Source organism: Diceros bicornis, chromosome 31 (assembly GCF_020826845.1).
Source record: "Diceros bicornis minor isolate mBicDic1 chromosome 31, mDicBic1.mat.cur, whole genome shotgun sequence".
Taxonomy (NCBI): domain Eukaryota; kingdom Metazoa; phylum Chordata; class Mammalia; order Perissodactyla; family Rhinocerotidae; genus Diceros; species Diceros bicornis.
This window is the reverse complement of record NC_080770.1, coordinates 10,323,795-10,344,017: the sequence shown is the minus strand read 5'-3', so window position 1 is coordinate 10,344,017 and position 20,223 is coordinate 10,323,795. Positions and strand designations below refer to the sequence as shown.

The 20,223-nt window shown below is 47.1% G+C and overlaps 1 protein-coding gene across 3 annotated transcripts; it reads right to left on the bottom strand.

The window, feature by feature from the left end:
- Positions 1–1,060: 1,060 nt before the first annotated feature.
- Positions 1,061–20,111, bottom strand: STX5 (syntaxin 5). Of its 3 annotated transcripts, none has more exons than XM_058526644.1 (11): positions 20,000–20,110; positions 19,074–19,317; positions 17,976–18,046; positions 17,755–17,810; positions 17,566–17,636; positions 13,271–13,387; positions 13,130–13,186; positions 12,869–12,950; positions 12,285–12,391; positions 11,996–12,117; positions 1,061–1,814 (listed from the first exon to the last, which is right to left on the bottom strand). In XM_058526644.1, exons 2-11 carry the CDS (start codon positions 19,296–19,298, stop codon positions 1,655–1,657), a joined length of 1,068 nt encoding a protein of 355 aa, XP_058382627.1. In that variant the 5' UTR covers positions 19,299–19,317; positions 20,000–20,110; the 3' UTR covers positions 1,061–1,654. The 3 variants fall into 3 exon arrangements, with proteins under 3 accessions (XP_058382627.1, XP_058382629.1, XP_058382628.1); XM_058526646.1 differs by having other exon boundaries at positions 19,074–19,165; positions 20,000–20,109; XM_058526645.1 differs by lacking the exon at positions 1,061–1,814 and adding an exon at positions 9,363–9,435 and having other exon boundaries at positions 20,000–20,111.
- Between the last annotated feature and the right edge of the window lie 112 nt (positions 20,112–20,223).

Below are 20,223 nucleotides of genomic sequence, written 5' to 3'. Positions count from 1 at the left end.
CTCAGCTGGGCCCTTTACCAGCTGCGGATCTATGTCTCGCTCTCCTCGCCTGGAAAATGGATTATCAGGAAATAGAAAACTAGAACGTAAGCTCCAAGAGAACAGGGACTTTGACTAATTCAGGGCTTTTTTCTCCAGCGCCTGCCTCAGTACCATGCCTGGCACATAGCAGGAACTCAATAAATTAAATGCATTTCTCATCTATGCATCCCCCCACGAAGAGGCGCCAAGTTAAGTGCGAGACTACATTTGTCGGGCTTTCGCAAGCAATTGTCTTCACAAACCTCCCCACCCACCACTGATGGGCTCTGCTACGCCTACACCGCGTGTCAACTGGGCACTGAAGGTGCCAGCAAGTCCACCTGCTGAACAAAGGCCAAGGCGAGAGCAAATATTAAAATGCCAGGGCTAAAAAAGACATGGGCTTTCCTAGACCTTTCAAAGTACTAGGGCCAGCCCAGCGTATGGTGATAGTTGTCTCTACAGCTTGAGCTTCCTTTGGGGTGTGTGAGATGGGGGGGGCTCCAGTGCCCTCAGAATGTAGTTGTGGCTCCTAGTCAGGAAGAACTAAGCATATTAACCTCCCTAGAGGGTGTGTATTCCAGGAGGGTCTCTCCTTCATTCTCCTGATTGGCTTGGATTTGGCGAAGAGCTTGGAGGGGACCAACAGTCTCACCTGGAGCTGGGAACAAATTCTTCACTTTACCTTTTGCTCGTGGCTCCTGCCTCATCCAACTCAAGGAAAAATTGGGGCCAACTGGTTGGAGGATGCAGATGAAATAGGTCCAAATACCGCTGGAGGTGGTCCTAGAAGTTGCCACCAGTCAGGGTCCCACTCTGGGACCCTGCTCCCCACTTTGAAGGGAAGCTTCTATGCTGATGAAGTGCTGCAGCACTTGGTTATTCCCTGCCTGGAGGCAGCTGTGTGCACAGAGCCCAAAGCCTGGCCCCTCAAAGCCATCAGCCCCAACCCTTCCAGTTCTGCTACTGGGCAGTGGGCTCACTCCACTTGCTGCCTAGGCCCTTCGACGCTCCCACCCAGAAATGACGACATGGCTAGTGAGGCTGACAGTCTTGCTGTAATTGGGAGAAAACGGGCTGCAGCGCATTTGGCAGATTGAGTCACCAGCAGCCAAAGTTGGAGTTGTGCAGGCAGCCGAGGGGCTCAGGGCCCCCTGCCTCACATGGTGAAGAGAGGAAGAAGAAAGAGGTCAAATTGTAACCCAGATGGGAAAGTTGGTCCCTGGGGCAGTTTCACTTCCTCTCCTCACTCTGAGGAAGGTGGGGAAGGGCGTCATCTCCCCTTGCTGCTGAAGTCTCCTTTGGGAGAGGCTGGGGAGGGTTTGTAAAAATCTCCTAGGGGAGACAACCTCCTCCACCGGCCCCCTAGTTGGCCTCTGCTCCCTTCCATCCACTTCACAGCAGAGTCCAAATCCAGAACCGTTTGTGTTTCGTGGACCTGAGGGTGATGAGGGGAGGACAGGGTGGCCAGAGGCAAGGAGTGGGGGATGAGGGGCAGTGGCCATTCTTAGCAGTTCCAGGGAAACAGGGCCTTTCTCCTAAGCACCCTGCACAGGCTCAGTGGCAGCACCGGCCACCTGCCCTCCCAAGAAGGGTTCCAAACCCCCACGGAGTGCCTCAGAGTGGAGAGGGTTCAGGCAAGGAAGACCACAAAGATGATGAAGAAGACAATGAGGATGAGGAAGATTTTGACCATGAGCCACCGGTTGGAAGTGACCGACTGGAAGTACTTGAGGATCTCTGAATGGGCGGCCTCAACATCCAGCTGGGCTCCCAGCACGTTCTCGTCGATCCTGGGGATACAGCGGGGAGGAGAGGAAACAGGAGGACACTGGATTAAAAAGAATGCTGTTGAAGTGTATTTACTGACACGGAAAGATGGTCACGACACGTGGGAGTAAAAAGTGTTTATATACAACATGATCCCATTTTTGTGCATATATATTTGTGTAGAGAAAAAGTTCTGGAAGGGTAATATAAACAAGTCTTGGCTCTGGTTTGCACATCAGCTCTCCAACTGATTTGTTTATGACCCTAAGCCAGTCATTTAACCTCAAGTCTCATTTTCCTCAACTGCAGAGGAAGAGAAAATGAGGATAACACAAACTCTGCCTCTCTGGTTGGTGTCAGTCTTAAATGAGTTAACACATATAAAGCACCTAACCCACACTAAGGGCTCCCAAAATGTTAGCTATTATAATTTCTTGTTCATCAGTATTTGTTGATTTTTGTCTAATAAATAGTATTGCGTTTGTAATAAGGGAAAAAGTTCACAGACCATCATAGTCAGGAAATCCTGGTTCTGAGTGAGACAGGGAAAAAAACTTAATGATATGGACAGTAAGTCAGGGAATAAGAAAAGCTCTGCATGAGGAAAACATTGTCTCTCCAGGGTACAGAGAAGTCTTCAGAGGAAGGGCAATCTCGCACGAGATTGCTGAAGAAAATAAAGCATTTCCCAGCCAACTTGCATACACAATCCTAAAAACCAAACACAAATCCTGGTCTTCACAAAGGGAGTTCCTGAGAGCAGAGACTTTTGTGAGCTCTGAGGATAGAAAAGTTGGTGGGGGGCCGGCCTGGTGGCGCAGCGGTTAAGTGCACGTGTTCCACTTTGGTGGCCCGAGGGTTCACAGGTTCGGATCCTGGGTGTGCATCGATGCACCGCTTGTCAAGCCATGCTGTGGCGGCATCCCATATAAAGTAGAGGAAGGTGGGCACAGATGTTATAGCCCAGGGCCAATCTTCCTTAGCAAAAAGTGGAGGATTGGCATTGGATGTTAGCTCAGGGCTGATCTTCCTCACCAAAAAAAAAAAAAAAAGTTGGTGGAGGCTGGCAATCCAGTTGGAAAGTGAGAGGAAGGGCTGGGCCAGTGACAACAAGGCCAGGGTCCTGGGAAGGTGGTTGTAACGACTTCGAGCTAATCTCTGTCCAAATACAGGAGCCTGGGTTGTATATAATTCCCTATTTGTGTCGAAGAGGCTAACTAAAGTATCAGGTTTCCTAGCTTTGGGCTATAATTATAGTCCTCGGGGTGGGTGCATTTGTCATCTCATATCCAATAAAGTTCATATTGGCTTTGCTTAACAAAAATGGAAAAAGCCATTTGAATTATGAATGGCTTTGCTTAACAAAAATGTAAAAACAATAAATGCAACCTGCCATATAAAAGACTCATGGGAGTCCATGAACGAAAACCGATAGAAGGGAACTCTGGTGGTGAAAAAATTAGGAAATGATGGGCTATTCTGAGGAAGTAGCAGGAGAGTTAGAAAACGAAAATGAATGGGGCAGAAAACAATGGCTTGAGAAGGAGAGGAAAACTGAAAATGAATGAGGCAGAAAACAATGGTTTGAGAAGGAGAGGAAAACCGAAAGGGGAAAAGTTTGCAAAGGGAGGAGGGCAAAAGAATGCCTTATGGAGAGGAGAAAAAAAAAAACTACAGAAGGAAGGAATCAAGTGATGAGAAGCTGGAGTTTGGGACCTGCCTGGTGGCACAAGTGGTTAAGTGCACGCACTCCGCTGCGGCGGCACGGGGTTCGCTGGTTCGGATCCCGGGCACGCACCGACGCACCACTTGGCAAGCCATGTTGTGGCGGCGTCCCATATAAAGTGGAGGAAGATGGGCACGGATGTCAGCCCAGGGCCAGTCTTCCTCGGCAAAAAAAAAAAAAAAAAAAGAGGAGGATTGGCAGATGTTAGCACAGGGCTGATCTTCCTCACACACACACACAAAAAAAGAAGCTGGAGTTTGGCTGAACAGGACAGATGATGAATGATGTGAGAGACATGGAAACCAGAGGACTAGAAGGTGAGTCTAAGTTGGAAACAATCGAAAAAAAGCGGTTGAACTGAAGACGACAGTGAGCCCAAGAACTGGAAAGATTATCTGACCATGATTAGGAGATTTGGGATTTTAGTTTTCTGAGTTTCAGTTTGCCCAAAACTTCATAATGATTGACAGGAATTGGGTCATGTTTAGGATACAGAAACTGCCTTGAAGTAGCTCCATATGGCCAGATTTAGGAAATGTGGTTGTAATAAACAATAATGATGGTATATAATACATTGAATAAAAACAAAAAAATTACTGTTATTCCATAGTAATTTTAAAGAGAAAAAGCTCCTTCTTTACAGAAGAATGCTAGCTAATGAATGTAGAAGGAATGAAAGAATTAGAAAATTACCGTTTTGCCACACACAATCTCACAAACGAGTCAGGCCAGGATCATCATGGGGCCGAGAAATTGGACACTCACATGGACTCAAAGTATCACTCCACAGATGACTCAGTCTGATGGTCATCACCTTCAACAAGTGACCAAACTTGGCATCACCAATAAAGGGAGAACCTCATCAAGTGGCAACTGATAGTATTACCTACGTAGCCACCAAAAATACTTAACCTTAATCTAATCACGAGGAAACACTGGACAAATACACGTGCAGCACTCTCTACAAGAGGCGTGGCCTCTTCAAAAAAAAGCCAAGATCATGAAAAATAAAACAGAAAGCAGACTAAAGAGACATAACAATCAAATGCCATGTGTGAATGTTGCCTAGGTCTTAAATTGAAGGGAAAAAAAGCTAAACACATTTTTTTAGGACAGCTGGGGAAATGTGAATGTGGACTGAGTCCTGGATAGTGTTGGAGAATTGTTAATTTTCTTAGGTATGATAATGGTATTGTAGCTGTTCAGGAGCATACCTATTCTTGGCAGATGCAGGCTGAAGTATTTAGCGATAAAAATGTCGTGACGTTTGTACTTACTTTCAAATGATTCAGAAAAAAAAGAGCGAGAGAAAGCAAATGTGATAAAATGTTAACAGTTGGTGAATCTTTTTTTTTTTTTTGTGAGGAAGATCAGCCCTGAGCTAACATCTGCCAATCCTCCTCTTTTTGCTGAGGAAGATTGGCCCTGGGCTAACATCCGTGCCCACCTTCCTCCACTTTATACGGGATGCTGCCACAGCATGGCTTGACAAGGGGGGGGTGCGTCGGCGCAAGCCCAAGATCCGAACCCGGGAACCCCGGGCCGCCAAAGCTGAGCTCTCGCACTTAACCGCTTGCGCCACCGGGCTGGCTCCGACAGTTGGTGAATCTACGTAAAAGGAATATAGGTGTTCATTGTGCTATCCACCCAACTTTTCTACCGTTTGAAATTTTTTAATTTACAAATTGGGGGGAAAAGGAAAATGCCTGAGTAACATTAGATCAGCAGTTTTCACACCTTACGAAAAATAAGAATCACCTTTTGAAGGTCCCAAAAATGCAAATTCTCAGGTCTCACATCCAGAGAATCTAGGGTGGGCCCAGGAATTTACGTACTGAAGAATTTTAGACTAAATCAGTGGTTTCTAAAGAGGGTGCTCAAATCCAGATCCACTGGCATCCAGGAAACAAACATAAGAATGTCTATGTCTTTTCTTAAAATTTCATCCTTTCAAAAAAAAAAATTCATCCTTTCAAAATTTCAATTTCTTATGCATACGGTTGCCCACAAATTTTCTCTCTTTTGTTACTTCCCTTTTATGTTTCAGTCTGTTGTAAAACTGCTTGAGTCATTCAACTGAAACTGCTGGCACTGGTCCAATTCATCCTAGCCCCGTGATCCAATTAACACCTCAGGATACTTACCTCACCGGGAACTAACCACTCCTTTCTTCCCAAAATCCCTTCCATCTCAGCATCTAAGTACACATCTCTCTCCACTTTCTTCTCTCTTCCTCCTAACCCTTCCTCCCTGGTCTCTTGGACAGACCTTCCCCTCTCTACAGATCCCTGGAATCCATGGAGATCCGTCCTGTCCTTTTTCTCACTTTTCCCAATGTCCCTGGGTGGTCTTGTCTCTGCCCGTGGTTCCACCAAGAGGCCACTGACTCTCAAGTCCTTATCTCTAGCTCTAGTCCTTATCTCTATATTTTCTTTTTTTTAATTAATTAATTAATTAATTCTTTTGTGAGGAAGATCAGCGCTGAGCTAACATCCATGCCAATCCTCCTCTTTTTGCTGAGGAAGACCGGCCCTGAGCTAACATCTATTGCCAATCCACCTCCTTTTTTTTTTTTTCACTTTTTCTCCCCAAAGCGCCCCCAGTACATAGTTGTATGTCACAGTTGCACATCCTTCTAGTTGCTGTATGTGCGATGCCACCTCAGCATGGCCAGGCAAGCGGTGCGTCAGTGCATGCCCGGGATCTGAACCTGGGCCGCCAGTAGCAGAGCTCGTGCACTTAACCGCTAAGCCACAGGGCCGGCCCTAGTCCTTATCTCTAGCTCTCTCCCTATCCCTCTCTTCTGAGCATCAGATGATACATCAAATGCCACTTGGCTGTCTCCTGAAGTCTGACATTCAGCATGTCTGGAACAAACCTCATTCTCCTCACCCAGCATCAACCCACTTCCTCTGTGTTCTCTCCCTGAGAACAAACTTCTCACGGTGGCACACAGGTCCTTTGTGATCTGGCCTTGCCTCTCTAGCTTCCTCCATTACCACTCCCCCAGCTACGTGGAAAAATTCTGCATTCCTGGAATCCACCAAGCTCTTTTTCATTTCTGAGCTGCTTCTTTCCCACATGAAATGGCCTTTCCTTTACCCTTCTCTGGCTGGCATTCCCCTCAAGTCTTAGCTTGGAATCACTTCCAGGAAGGCCCCCTGCCCCCATCTAGGAGAGGTACCTACTCTGAGTTTCCTCATCCCCCTCTATCCCTGCCCTTATCATACTGAACTGTAATTGTCAGTGTATGTCTCTCCTACTAGACAGTGAGCTCCATGAGGACCAGAACTGTCTTTCACCTTCCTATCCCCAGATCCGGCAGGACCAGCTCACAGCAGCAACAATAAATGTTTGCTAAACCAAGGAACAAATGAATCCTAACACTGAAAAATACTTACGACACTCTTTCAAGGAAGACTAGAATGTAAAATTGCATTTACACTATAATGCTATAATTCTAACTATTTAAAACACATATGCATTGGGGAAATAAATACCTTTTACAATTCTGCTTCACTGAATCCATAATAATATTCTAATATTCCAAATACGTCGTAGCCTAAGGAGCTATAGTGTTTATGGCTTAACTTAGCAAGAGGGTCCCAAGGTCTCAGCTGAACCAGATAAGAATCAGTCAATTCTCCTGATTCTAGGATCAAGACAGCTGTACTCACAGCACCTTATAAATGGCTGGTGCTCAACGCACAGTAGTTGAATAAATAAACATCCTTTTAACCAGTGGTTCTCAAACTTTGATGCTCATCAGAACCCCCTATGATCTTGTATAAAATGAAGATTCCTGCAGGTCCAGTCCACTCACCTCTATGCACTCAGAATCCCCAAGTGTGAGGCCAGGAACCTATTTTCTTTACCCTGCCCAGTTAAATATGTGAGGCTGCTTAATGGATCAGTGTTGGGAAACCTGCTTTAGACAAATGTACACGTTGACCCCATTTCACTCAATCAACAACCTACGCTGAAAGCCCTCTGCGAGGTGCTATGGGGAATAAAGATCAACCAGGACTGGACATTGCCTAAAGGCCCAGAGCAAGTGGGCAGGGCTTGTGGACTTGTGGGTTCCCCAGACCTCCCACACCTCCTCGCCCCCTTGCTCTCCACTGATGGCCTTTCTTCTTCCTGAACTGAGAAGACTGCAGTAGTCTGAGGAATTGGGCAAGGTAAAGAAAATAGGTTTCCGGCCTTACACTAGGAAATTCTGAGTCCACAGAAGTGAGTGGAGTGGACCTCCAGGAATCTTCATTTTTTGTAAACTCCACAGGAGGTTCTGATGAGTATTCAGGTTTGTGAACCACTGGTTGAAGGATGTTTATTTATTTATTCAACTACTATGTGTTGAGCACCAGCATTTACAAGGTGCTGTGAATACAGCTGTCTTGGTCCCCCCGCCCAGCATCTGCACAACATGCCCTGCCTTCCTCCTACCCATCACCAGCTCCTCTGAAAGCCAAGCCCACCACTTAAGCACTGGATTCCACATCCCCTCACCCTCTCAAGAACATAATTTTAAGAATTCTCTCCCCTTGCTCCTATATCATCAATTTTTATTTCTCTGTTGGATCATTCTCATTAGCATACAAACATACTTTTATTTTCTCCCTCTTGTTTTAAAAAAACAAGAACAAAAACCTCTTGGCTCCCACTGAACAAACTGGCAACAATCTGAACACTGAAAATAATCATTATCCTAACTAATTACAATACAAAAAGTAAATAAAAACCTTAAGCCCATAATGATGCTCAAAAGAGAGGAAGAATCGGGAAAAAAAAAACAAAACTCCTTGGCCACTACTTGTGACAACTGCCATCAACTATTTACTCTGAAAATACAGGAAAAGAATTAAGGTTTTATCTAGCCTAATTAAGAGGAACTTCAGCTCATGCAGTTAATAAAGGAAAGCTCTTCTTTACAGAAAAATGTATCCCAACGAGATAAATTGATTCAGACAAGCATCATAAATGGATGCTAGAAACATCAGTAAAAGGTTTTTGGGGAACAGGATATCACAGGGTACCCCATAAATTACTTGCTGACTGCAAAGAAGAAAATGTACTTTTAAAAGGAGAGATTATCTGTCACCACCTTAATCAAGTGATATTGTTCTCACCAACATAGAGACAATCTGACATTAAATGCCTCCTCCTAATGAAATGTAATTTGATTGAGATATATATATACACATTACAGATTCAAGAATCTCAGAGAACCCCAAGCAGGATAAATTCAAAGAAAATCACATCTAGATACATAAATAGTCAATTGCTGTCAACCAAAGATAAGAAAAAATTATTAAAAAGCAGCCAGAGAAAAACACATTACATATAACAATTAGAATTACCACTAACTTCTCATCAGGAATGAGAAACCAAAAGATAGTAGAGTGAGATATTTAAAGTGCTTAAAGAATAAAACTGAAAACCCAGAATTCTATATCTAGAAAATATCTCTCAAGAATGAAAGTGAAATAAAGAAATTTTCAGATAAAAGGAAAGTAAAAGAATTTGTCATCAGCAGATGTGCGCTACAAAAAATGCTCAAGAACGTTCTTCAGGTTAAAGGGCAGTGATACCAGATGGAAACTGGATGTTCCAGAAGGAATGAAAAGCGCTGGAAACGGTAAACATATGAGTAAATGCAAAAGACTATTTTTCCCTCTTAATTTCTTTAAACTTTAAAACAAAAACTTTAATACTGTACTGTGGAATTATAAAGTATATAGATGCAACAATTATGACAACTAGAGCATAAAGGATGGAGGAGAGGGTTGCAAAGTTCCTACGCTATATGAAGTAGACTGTAAAAAGTTAATGATGCATATTGTAATCCCTGGAGCAACCACTAAAAAAAAAAAAAGGACATATAGCTAAAATACCAACAGACAAATTTAAATGGAATTCTAAAAAAAATTTTCAATTGTTCAAAAGAGGACAGGAAAGGAAGAACAGAGGAACAACAAACAGAAGGGAAAAACAGAAAGCAAATAGTAAGATGGTAGGCCTACATCCAACCTTATCAAAAACTACATTAAATGTTAATGAACTAAACACTCCAATTAATTCTCAGCTCTCATCTTGCTTGGCCTAAAAGCAAAATTTGTTATAGCTGATCACTCTTTCCTTGACTCATTTTCTTCTCTTGGCTCCTAGGCCAACACATTCATTTATTTTTCTTCCCATCTCATCAGCTGTGCTCCTGTTCACTCTCCTCCCACGACTGAGACTTGGGTTCAGAAATGGCCCCAGGACTCAGTGCTTGATCCTCTTTACACGCAACGCACTCCCTTACCCAGCTGCCAAGTCCAATCTGCCCACCCTCGGCCCAGGCCTGTCTCCTAAACTCCATATATCCATCTGCCTGTTCACTGTCTCTACTTGGATGTCTAACAGACAACTGCCCACCTCTTGTTGGACAACGTGTCTAACACTGAACTCATTTTCCCCCTAAACCTACTCTACCTGGAGTAACCAGCCCTATTTCAAGTGAGGGCCATGAATCCCTTCCATTGCTCACATCAAAAGCCTGGAGTTATCATAAACTCCTCTTTTTCTCTCACATTCTACATTCAGTTCATCAAGTAATTGATCCTATTGGTTCTACCTTCAAATTATATCCAGAATCCAACTACTACTCACCACCCTGGTTCCAGCTACCATCACCTCTTGCCTAGATTACTGCACAGGCCTCTGCGCTGATCTCCCTGCTTCTGTCCTAGGCCCCTGCAATGGGTTCTGACCATAGCAACCAAATGATCCTTCTAAAATATAAGTCAGATAGCGTAACCTTTCATCAAAACCCTGCAACGGCTTCCCAGGTCACTCCAAGTAAAAGCCAAAGCCTCACATGGCTTTAAAAGGCCCGACATGATCTGGCCCCTCAGCTCCCCCTGACTTAACCTTGTAGTACTCTCCTCCTCACTCTCCCTCAGCTGCAGTGGCTTCTTTTTTTTTTTCTCGTTTTTTTTTTGTGAGGAGATCAGCCCTGAGCCAACATCCGCCAATCCTCCTCTTTTTTTTTTTTCGCTGAGGAAGACGGCCCTGGGCTAACATCCGTGCCTATCTTCCTCCACTTTATATGGGACGCCGCCACAGCATGGCCTATCAAGCAGTGCGTCGGTGCGCGCCCGGGATCCGAACCAGCGAATCCCGGGCCGCCGCAGCGGAGCGCGCGCACCCAATCGCTTGCGCCACCGGGCCGGCCCCTTTTTTCTCGTTTTTTTGTGAGGAAGATCAGCCCTGAACTAACATCCATGCCAATCCTCCTCTTTTTTTGCTGAGAAAGACCGGCACTGGGCTAACACGTGCCCATCTTCCTCCACTTTATATGGGACGCCGCCACAGCATGGCCTGACAAGCAGTGCATCGGTGCACGCCCGGGATCCGAACCTGGGCTGCCAGCAGCGGAGCTTAAGCACTGAACCGCTATGCCACGGGGCCGGCTGCTGCAGTGGCTTCTTTGCTGTCCTTTAACTCATCAGACACATTCCTGTGTGAAGGCCTTGACACTGGTTCTTCCCTCTGCCTGGTAAACTTCCCCAGATATCTACCTGCCAAACTCCCTTACCTTCTCCCAAACCTTGGTCAGATGTCACCTTCTTATTAGGGTTTACCTTAACCATCCTATTTAACATTACAACTTGCCCTTCCAAACTTAGCACTCCTGATCAGTGTATCCTACTCTACCTTTACTTATAGCATTTATCAGTGAGCAAAAATATATGCTGGACCATTTACTTATTATGTGTATTTTTAATAATCTGTCTCCCCTACTAGGATGTAAGTTCCACAAGGGCAGGGATCTTTGTCCACGGCTCTATCTCCATAACTGATTGAATGAACTCTAAGTGCTAAAGCAGAGGAGCAGATAAAATGCCTCTTGCAGTAGCAGGTGGCGTCAGAGGAGCAGAGAGGCCTTCCCAATGGTGGGCTCTGCCCGCCTCCCTCTAGTCTCATCAGCACCTCTGTCCCTGTCTCTCTTTTTTGCACAGTTGGATTCCCCTTGTCATTCAGGTCTCTGCTTCAATGTCATGTCTTCTTCAGAGCAGCCTTCCCTGCCACCCAATCTGATATTCCTACTCAATCATTCTTGTAACACATCATGCTACTTTAATTCTCTGTACAGCCCTTATCACTACCTGAAAATTTCTTGTCAAATCTTTTTAACAGCTGTCCTCACCCACACTATTGAATTCCATACACACACTACAAAGTAAGCTCCATGAAATACAGACTTTACTGTTCTACTCATTGCTGGCTCCCCAGCACCTGGAACAGCGCCTGACATGGAAGAGGTGTTCAGTAAACACTTGTTGAACGGATGGAGGCAGGTGAACTGGGCCCTGTGCGTGGATTCACTCTACTCTGCCAAAGGGCATCAAGCTTCCCTGGGGGCCTTTAGGATGCCACCCACAGGGAAGAGAAGGCTCCTCTGTTTGGGGTGAGAGAGTAAAAGAGTCTCACCTCTGAATGGTTTCTTCCTGTTCCTTAACCATGTGCGCCAACTGCTGAAAGATGGAGCCTAATTCAACAATTGTGGACTCGATGTTCTGCATGGTGTCTGCTCGGCTCTGGATGTAGGAATCCTTCAGAGGAGAGAGAGTGCCCATGAGCACTGGGAGCTTCTTCAGGGTAGGGCCTGCCTCTTTAGGACCCTCCCAGCTTGCCATTCCACCATGGCACATTCCAAACACTTGCTTGTGGCCCACAGCGGGACAGAGGAGCATTCATCCCCAGTTCAGAGCCGGGGTACCTGCTCGTCAATGAGCTGCAGCTGCTGGCTGGTCCGAGAGTCCACCATGTCGATGGCCACATCCCCGGAGGCACGGGACTCTGCCCCCAAAACCACAGCACCACCCCCTGAGGGGAGAAAGAAGACATGACACTTTTTAGTGGTTAAGGCAGGTTCAAAGCCCACATGCTCTGGATTTGAATCCCAGCTCTGGCACTTACTAGCCTTGTGACCCTGGACAAGTCATTTAACCTCTCTGAGCCTCAGTTTCCTCACCTGTAAAATGGGGGATAATAATAGTTGCTTTCTCAAAGGGTGGTTGTGAAAATCAAATGAGAGAATGTGAATAAAGTAAGTGCACAGAAAACATTAGAAACTATCATTCTTCCGAACATGACTGAATTCACCCCCAACAGTGTTCTCACTGTGGGAGACTAAGTGTGGATCGTGAATCCCAGCAATCAGGTTTGACGTCTGAGAGAGAAAGCCTAGCCACTTCCTTGCCCCTCCATTCTCCTACCCAAACCCTGTCTCTAGAGGATGCTGTCAGAACCAGAGTAACTAAGAGTTACCCCTCAGGGCTCCCTGTATTGCCTGTAACTTACCCAGGTGGTTGGGGGCAAGGGGCAGGGCTGACACGGGTGCCCGGGAGAACTGCTCCCGCCGGCTCCTCTGCTGCTTCAGGTTCTGGGGTTGGGGAAGAAACGCAAAGGTCCTGAGGCCTCCGGAAACCGGGCATGTTCAAGAGATCCTCCTGTCTGTCAGCCCATGACCCTGCTGCCCTCGCCCTTCCACTGTCCCTTTCCCACATCCCTCTTGGGCCCTCACCCCCAGATTCCTATCCCTCCTACACAGATTCTTCTCACCTCTGTCCTCACTTCTAAAACTGATTTGAAGTCATTGGACATGGAGGCCAGTTTCGACTAGAAGAAAAGGAGAGTGGGTCAGTCAAAGAAGATAACACCTTCCTCCCTTTTATCTCCCCCTGTCCTTCCCCCAGGTCCTACCTGTAGGGAGACCACGATGGTGTTGGAATGGGTTTGCAGGTGCCGGCCACTCTGGCTGCCCTTGGCCCTCACGAAATCCTGAAGCTGGGCGATTTGTTTATTGAGGCTATTGATGTCCTGGTGAGAGTCAACAGAAAAATGAGTGTCAACCAAGGAGTCCTCAGCCAGCATCTCTCCCACGTGGACATCTCCGGCAGGGAGGTCAGGGTGGACGTTACTAGCAGGGGTGAAGCTATCTCCGACAGTCAGAGCAGAAGGGCCAGCTGGGATCTCCAAGCTCTAGCTCAGTCCTTGCAGAGTAGAACCAGAAAGAGGTGAAATACGGTCTCATTCATTTGTAAATAAATGATTTGTTTACCCCCTCCACTCTACTGTCCTACTCCACGCTGCGAGGCCACACTCATGGCCACAGAACCCCCTAAAAGGCCACAATCTCGAACCCAGAGCACGCTGACCAACAAAGCACCTGTGCAGTACTCAGGAAAAGGGAAGAGTCAAAGGCACATTGGTTTTCCAGAAGCATCAATGAAACGATTCTCAAATACAGAATTCCTTTTAAAAAGTATTGCAAAAGAGTGAAAGCTGTGACTTGTCCAAGGTCACACACAATGAGTGAACAGCACAGCCAGGCTTTCTACACCAGACCAATGCATCATCCACTCCATCATCCATTGCCAAGGGCCACGTGAGACAAGGGAGATGAAGCAGGCAGCTAGAGGGTGGCAGAGAAAGCTTGCCCCAGGACAGTCAGAACCAGGGAAGGATCAGAGGAAGAGGAGAAGGGGGAGGGGAAAGAGGTCAAGAATAGTGATTTCAAGAAATAGGCTAGGGGCCGGCCCAGTGGCATAGTGGTTAAGTTTGTGCACTCTGCTTCAGCAGCCCAGGGTTCGCCGGCTCAGATCCTCGGCGTGGACCTGCATACCTGCATACCATCAAGCCACGCTGAGGCGGCATCCCACGTAGAAGAACTACAACTCTACAGCTATGATACACAACTATGTACTGGGGCTTTGGGGAGGAAAAAAAAAGAAAGGAAGATTGGCAACAGATGTTAGCTCAGGGCCACTCTTCCTCAAAAAAAAAAAAAGGCTAGAAGGGGGGCCGGCCCGGTGGTGCAAGCAGTTAGGTGCGCATGCTCTGCTGCGGTGGCCCGGGGTTTGCCGGTTCGGATCCCTGGCGCGTACCGACGCACTGCCTGGCAAGCCATGCTGTGGCGGCGTCCCATATAGAGTGGAGGAAGATGGGCACAGATGTTAGCCCAGGGCCAGTCTTCCTCAGGAAAAAAAAAAAAAAAGAGGAGGATTGGCAGATGTTAGCATAGGGCTGACCTCCTCACAAAGAAAAAAAAAATAGGCTAGAAGAAAAACTAGATTAGACAACTTCTAGAGACCCTCCAATAGTCCTTCCAGTCAGTATCCCAGCCCCAACCATTCCGACTTCTGGACGATGTCCACTGCTGACTGGTCTGTCCCTTTGGAAGTGATGCAGCCTCCCCACAGCCATGCACAAAACTGCATTCTAGGTTTTTGCCCCATAAAATGTTTTCCCCCAGGGTTCTAGCTTAGAAAATGGCACCATTTCCCACCTAGTTGCCCAAGCTAGAAGCTTCTAAGTCACATATGCACACCTCCTTAACCCACCTATATGCCACAACGCAACCATAATCTATTGAGTGCTAACTGTGTACTCAGCCCCAGGTGAACACAACAGCAGCCTTGTACTTGTTTACTGTGTGCCACGCAACGTGCTAAGCAGCTTATAACTTCCTCTTTGTCCTTAAACTTAATATAGAAAACAACTCTTAATTCCCCCCCAGAAGTCATTGCTCCTTCTTCCTTCTTTTCCATTTTGGTAAATGGCACCACCACTCACCAGTTGCTCAAACCAAAAACTTAACAGCCACTCCCAATTCCTGTTTTCCCTTAATCCACGTGGAACCCAGCAGGAACTCAGAAAGAACCCAGCTGATTGCAACATATACTCTGAATCTGTTCACTCGTCTCCTTCTCTACAGAACCCAACCTAGTGCAAATTGTCATCTTCTTGCTCTAAAAAATCTCCAAGAGCCTCCTAAATGACCTTCCTCTTCGGGCCTGTCCCTCTACAATCCACTTTCTACACAGCAACTAGAGTGACACTTTAAACCAAACGTCACCCCTCTGCTTAAAATCTTCCAAGAGCTTCCACCAAATTTAGAATACAACCCAAATTGCTTACCTGGCTAACGCAGACTCTATAGGGTCTGGCCCCACCCATTCCTCTGACCTCATCTCCTACCTGTCTCCTTCTCACTTGCTATGCTGCAGCCACACTGGCCACTTTCATGGTTATCAAATGCAACAAGGTCACCCACACTTCAGGGTCTTTCCCTTTTTCTATTCCCACTGTCTAGAAAGTGCTCCCACCAGATCGTTGGATGACTGGCTTTTTCCTCACCATTCAGGTCTCACTGTCACTTCTTCAGCCAGGCCATCCTCGATCACCCCATCTAAGGTAAGTCCCTACCCTGAGGAACTCACTCACTTTAGTTAACAGGATTTACCACTATCTCAAGTTGTCTTTTCTACTTACTTGTATAGTGTCTAGTCCACCCATTGAGAAAGGAAGTTACCAAGGGCAGGCACCACATTTGTGTCGTTCACTGCTGAATCCCCAGAACCAGGCAGCCAAAAGTCACTCAATAATGTGAGTGATTGAATAAATAAACACATAAATCCTCACAACAACCCTAGGAGGTAGGTACTGTATTACTCTTTTTATTTATAAGAGAACTGAAGCTCAGACTAGTTAGGTAGCATACCCACGGTCACATCACAAATGGTGGATCCAGGATTTGAACTCAAGTCTGTCTGAATCCAGTCAGCGGTTCTTAAATGCCTATGCACTAATGCCCCAGTAGTTAATGGAAACCTCTCTCTTCTACCCAGCACAGCACCTCTTGAATGTGTCTGCCCTTTGGCCTCTGCTATAACCATCTTCATACTGGACAACTGCAGCAGCCTCCTCCCTAGGCTCTCTGCCCATCCATGCTCCAGGGTTCTTCTCCCCCATGGTCACTCAATTTCACATTTTATTTTCATTACATTGTGCTGGGAAAGGAAAGAACCACAACTGTAGAGAATTGTGCTATACCAGTGTCTAGTAGACAGAAATGCAATCCAGGTTCTAATCGTCTTTGCAGTCATTTCACACTCCTTAGCAAGTTCTTCACAATGATCTTCACAACCAGCCACCAATCTACCTTTCTACCCTCATCTCCTGCCAATCACTCATTCAATCAACAATTATTGAGTACCTACTATATGCCAGACACACTACAGGCATTTGGGATATATCTATGAACAAGAAGAAAGAAAAAAATCCCAGTTCTTGTGTCACTTAAATTTTTTTTCTTTTTTGAGAGGGATGAGGTAGGTGGGAGGGAACAGAGACAATCAATCAACATAGTAAGTAAGTTAACTATAGAGAATGTGAGAATATATCAAGTACCATAAAAAAGAAAATAGAGCAAGGTAAGGGAGATCAGAGTTTCGGGCCTTGGAGTAGTAAATACCATGGTCAGAGTTGGCCTCCCTCAGCAGGTAATAGCTGAGAAAAGACTTGAACTTCCTGTTTTATAAGCCATGCCTCTGCACACATCATTTCCTCTGTCTGGAATGTTCTTCTACTGCCTCTACACAAGCCTTGAAATCAGATCCCATTTCACCTCCTCTATAAAATCTCTCCCAGTGTCCCCGGACTGTCTCATTCATCTTTTTTTTTTTTTTTTTTTGTGAGGAAGATCAACCCTGAGCTAACATCCATGCCAATCCTCCTCTTTTTGCCGAGGAAGACTGGCCCTGAGCTAACATCTGTGCCCATCACCCTCCACTTTATGTGGGACACTGCCACAGCATGGCCTGACAAGTATGCGCGCCCTGGATCTGAACCCAGGCCACCAGCCCCGGAGCTCGAGCACTTAAGCGCTACACCACAGGGCCGGCCCCTCATTCATCTTTTTATAAGATCTTTTCTGTACTACTTGCCTCCTACTCATAAATATGAATTTATGGGGCTACATACCTCTTCTAGATAATAAGCCCTTGAAGACAGGAATCTTGCTTCATGTTTGTGAGGCAAGTGCCCAGCACACTGCTTTGTATACAGTAGATAATCAATAAGTGTCTACTAACTCAATGGATGAGCAGGATGTTTGGGGCTGGCTCTAGAAACTTGCTCTGGGCCTCCATGGCAATGGAAAATGATGGAAGCAATTTGACTGGAACACTGGGCTCTCCCAATAGCTAGCAGCTCACCTGTTTGATGATATAAGTTAGCTCCTCGATTTCCACTGCTTTATCATCAAAGAGGGACTTGCGCTTTGCCACTGCAGAGACAAACAGAAAGCCACAACAGGTGACGTCAAAGACAAGGCTTAGGGTATACAGTTCCTCAGCCCTCTTTGGTTCACTGGCCCATCTCTGAAAGACCCCAAGAACACTTACAGATTGTCAGCTTCTCCAGCTTGGCAAATGTGTTGCTGAGGTCTTTCCCAATGCGCCTGCAAATGAGCATGTGTGAGAACACTGTGGGAAAGGGCAGGAGAGGGCCTATTCCCACACTAGCTCCAGCACCACCAATCCCCGCCCTCACAGCCAAGGCCACCACAGGCAAGCCTGCTTCTCAGACACTGTATCACCCCAGCACATAACTTCTCTCAACTCACTTGGCCATGAGGGTGAATTCACTGCGCTGCCGGACAGCATGCAGAGCTGGCTTGTTTGTCTGGATTCCATTCTGAAAAGCAATGTCAAGTGGTGAGACTTTAGTCCCCCCTCTCCATTTCCAGCTGTTCCTCACCGTTCCTAAGGTGTCCACTAAACTCTCTCTCTAGTACTAGTGGTGTCCTCCACCAGACAGTCTAGACAGGTAAACCCCAGTTCAAATCTTGACTTCACCATTCACCAGCTGGGGGATTTGGGGCAAGTTACTTAAACCATTCTGTTAAATCATTCTACTTAAACTATTTAAGTTACTTAAACCACTCTCTATTTCCTTTTCTGTAAAATGAAGACAATCCACATGCTTCCTGTTGTTGTTGCTAAGAGTAAATGACATAAGGGCTGTAAAGCATTTTAGCCAAATACTGGTACGTTGTAAGCACTAAATAAATGGTAGCTAGTATTACCATTCTACCCCTTGAATCAGGATAACTGGAAAGCTCTTGGAGATCATATAGAACAGCAGTTGTTAACAAGAGCTGATCAGTAAAAGTACTTAAAAATGGTCACTCAGGTCCCACTTAGATTCAGAAAGTCTGGACTGAGACAAGGGAATCTAATTTTTTAAAAAGCACTCCAAAATGATTTTGATAAAAACTACTTATCTAGAGGACTTCATTTTACAGATATAAAAACTGAGGCCCAACTACGCTAACTTCCCTGTGGTCACACAGAAAACTTGTGGTAGAACTATATTCAAGAGAACTAGAATTCAAGGTGCATGTCTGTGAGCTAAAGGCTCTTTCTAGAACCTGTTCCTTATCCAAACCAAGTACATTGCAGCCACCTCTCACCCTGGGCTATTCCTTCCAGAATAGCAACCCTAGCCTCCGGGGGATTCCTCCCCAAAACAGTCTAGATCCTGCCTCTAGATAGCTAGCCCACCTCTTCTCTGTTGCTTAGCAGATCCTACCGCCTCCTCCAAGGCTGATCAGTTTTCCATCAGGTTCCCCCAAGAATGACTTCGATCAACAGTGCTGGAGCACAGCCTCTCCCAGATTTGAGTAAGGCTCACTCCTGCCTTCCCCACTCCAGGTCCTTACCTGACGGCTCTGCAGGGACTTGCAGGCGGACAGGAACTCCTGGGTCCGATCTCGGCAGGACATGGTGTCGGGAGGGGGAGGGGCCAGGGCCACTGGGGGGGGCAGAGGGGCGATGTCGCTGCTGCTACTGCCAGCAGTTGCAGGGGACAGGACCTGTGTCTTTGAGAGACCCAGGTAGACACCCTGATCCGTGTTCTTAGACCCGTAGCGTTTCCGCGGGATCATTGAGACGCATAACCTCGGACTGTTGTGGAGGGGAGAGTGTCATTCCCCACGCAGCCTCCTTCCCCACAAATTACCCCCCCACACCCCCCAACCAGCAAATCCTCGGGCCCTTTCTCTCTTGGCACGGACTTTCGCGCCCAAAGCCACCCGCAGATCCTGGGGCCGGCCCGCAGCGGGCAGGGCCCCGCTTCCTCTCCGGCCTCAGCCGTCCCCCTCCTCGACTCTTCTAACTCGGCTCTGGCTGCCAGAGCGCAGGCTGGGGTCCTGAAGCGGAGCCAGAGCCAGGTCCCGTGGCCCCGAAGCTCCAGGCCGGCCTGTGCAACTGCCCCAGGCCCTAACTGGGCCCTCACGTATCCACGGGTTCCTTCGACTCCTCAGGTAGAAACGGTGACGGACCTTCTGAGGGGCACACACTTCGGTGGGCGGAGGGGGGAACCTCTAGGTGTTTATTTGAAACAGGAAGTCCCACCCCCGCCCAAGTCCCGCCTTCTAGAGGACTGCAGCCGCTGATTAGCTAATGCCGACGTCTTTCTCAAGAGGGCCTTTCCTGATTGGACGGCGAAGTGTTCGCTCACCCCGAGCCGGGCCGGCAGGACTTGCTCGCTTGGCCCTGGTTCCCTTCCCCCCGTCTGTCGCCGCCCCCAGAAAGCCGCTGCCCGGAGCTGACACGGCGGCCAGACCCCTCTCAGAGCCAGTCCTACCTCCTCTCTGCCGCCTGCCGCCGCCGCCACTGCCACGATCTCCCGGGACGTCACCGCCTCCTCCCCGGGAGCCGAAGCCGCGGAAACCAGACCGAAGACAGGAAGCCGCCACGTCACCCAGACGTAGCCCCTCCCCCGGTGACGAGAGGGCGCTGCCACGCCTATTCGAGGCCGGCGACCCGAGGGACACGCCCTCCACCCAAATACAAGAGCGACCCCGCCCT

Coding starts and splice junctions, on each gene's coding strand:
- STX5 (XM_058526644.1), bottom strand. CDS start 19,298: ATGATCCCGCGGAAACGCTACGGGTCTAAGAACACGGATCAGGGTGTC. Junction 13,388..17,565: donor TAACTTATATCATCAAACAG/GTGAGCTGCTAG, acceptor GACTCTCACCAG/GACATCAATAGCCTCAATAA. Junction 12,118..12,284: donor TGCAGCTCATTGACGAGCAG/GTACCCCGGCTC, acceptor TCTCCTCTGAAG/GATTCCTACATCCAGAGCCG.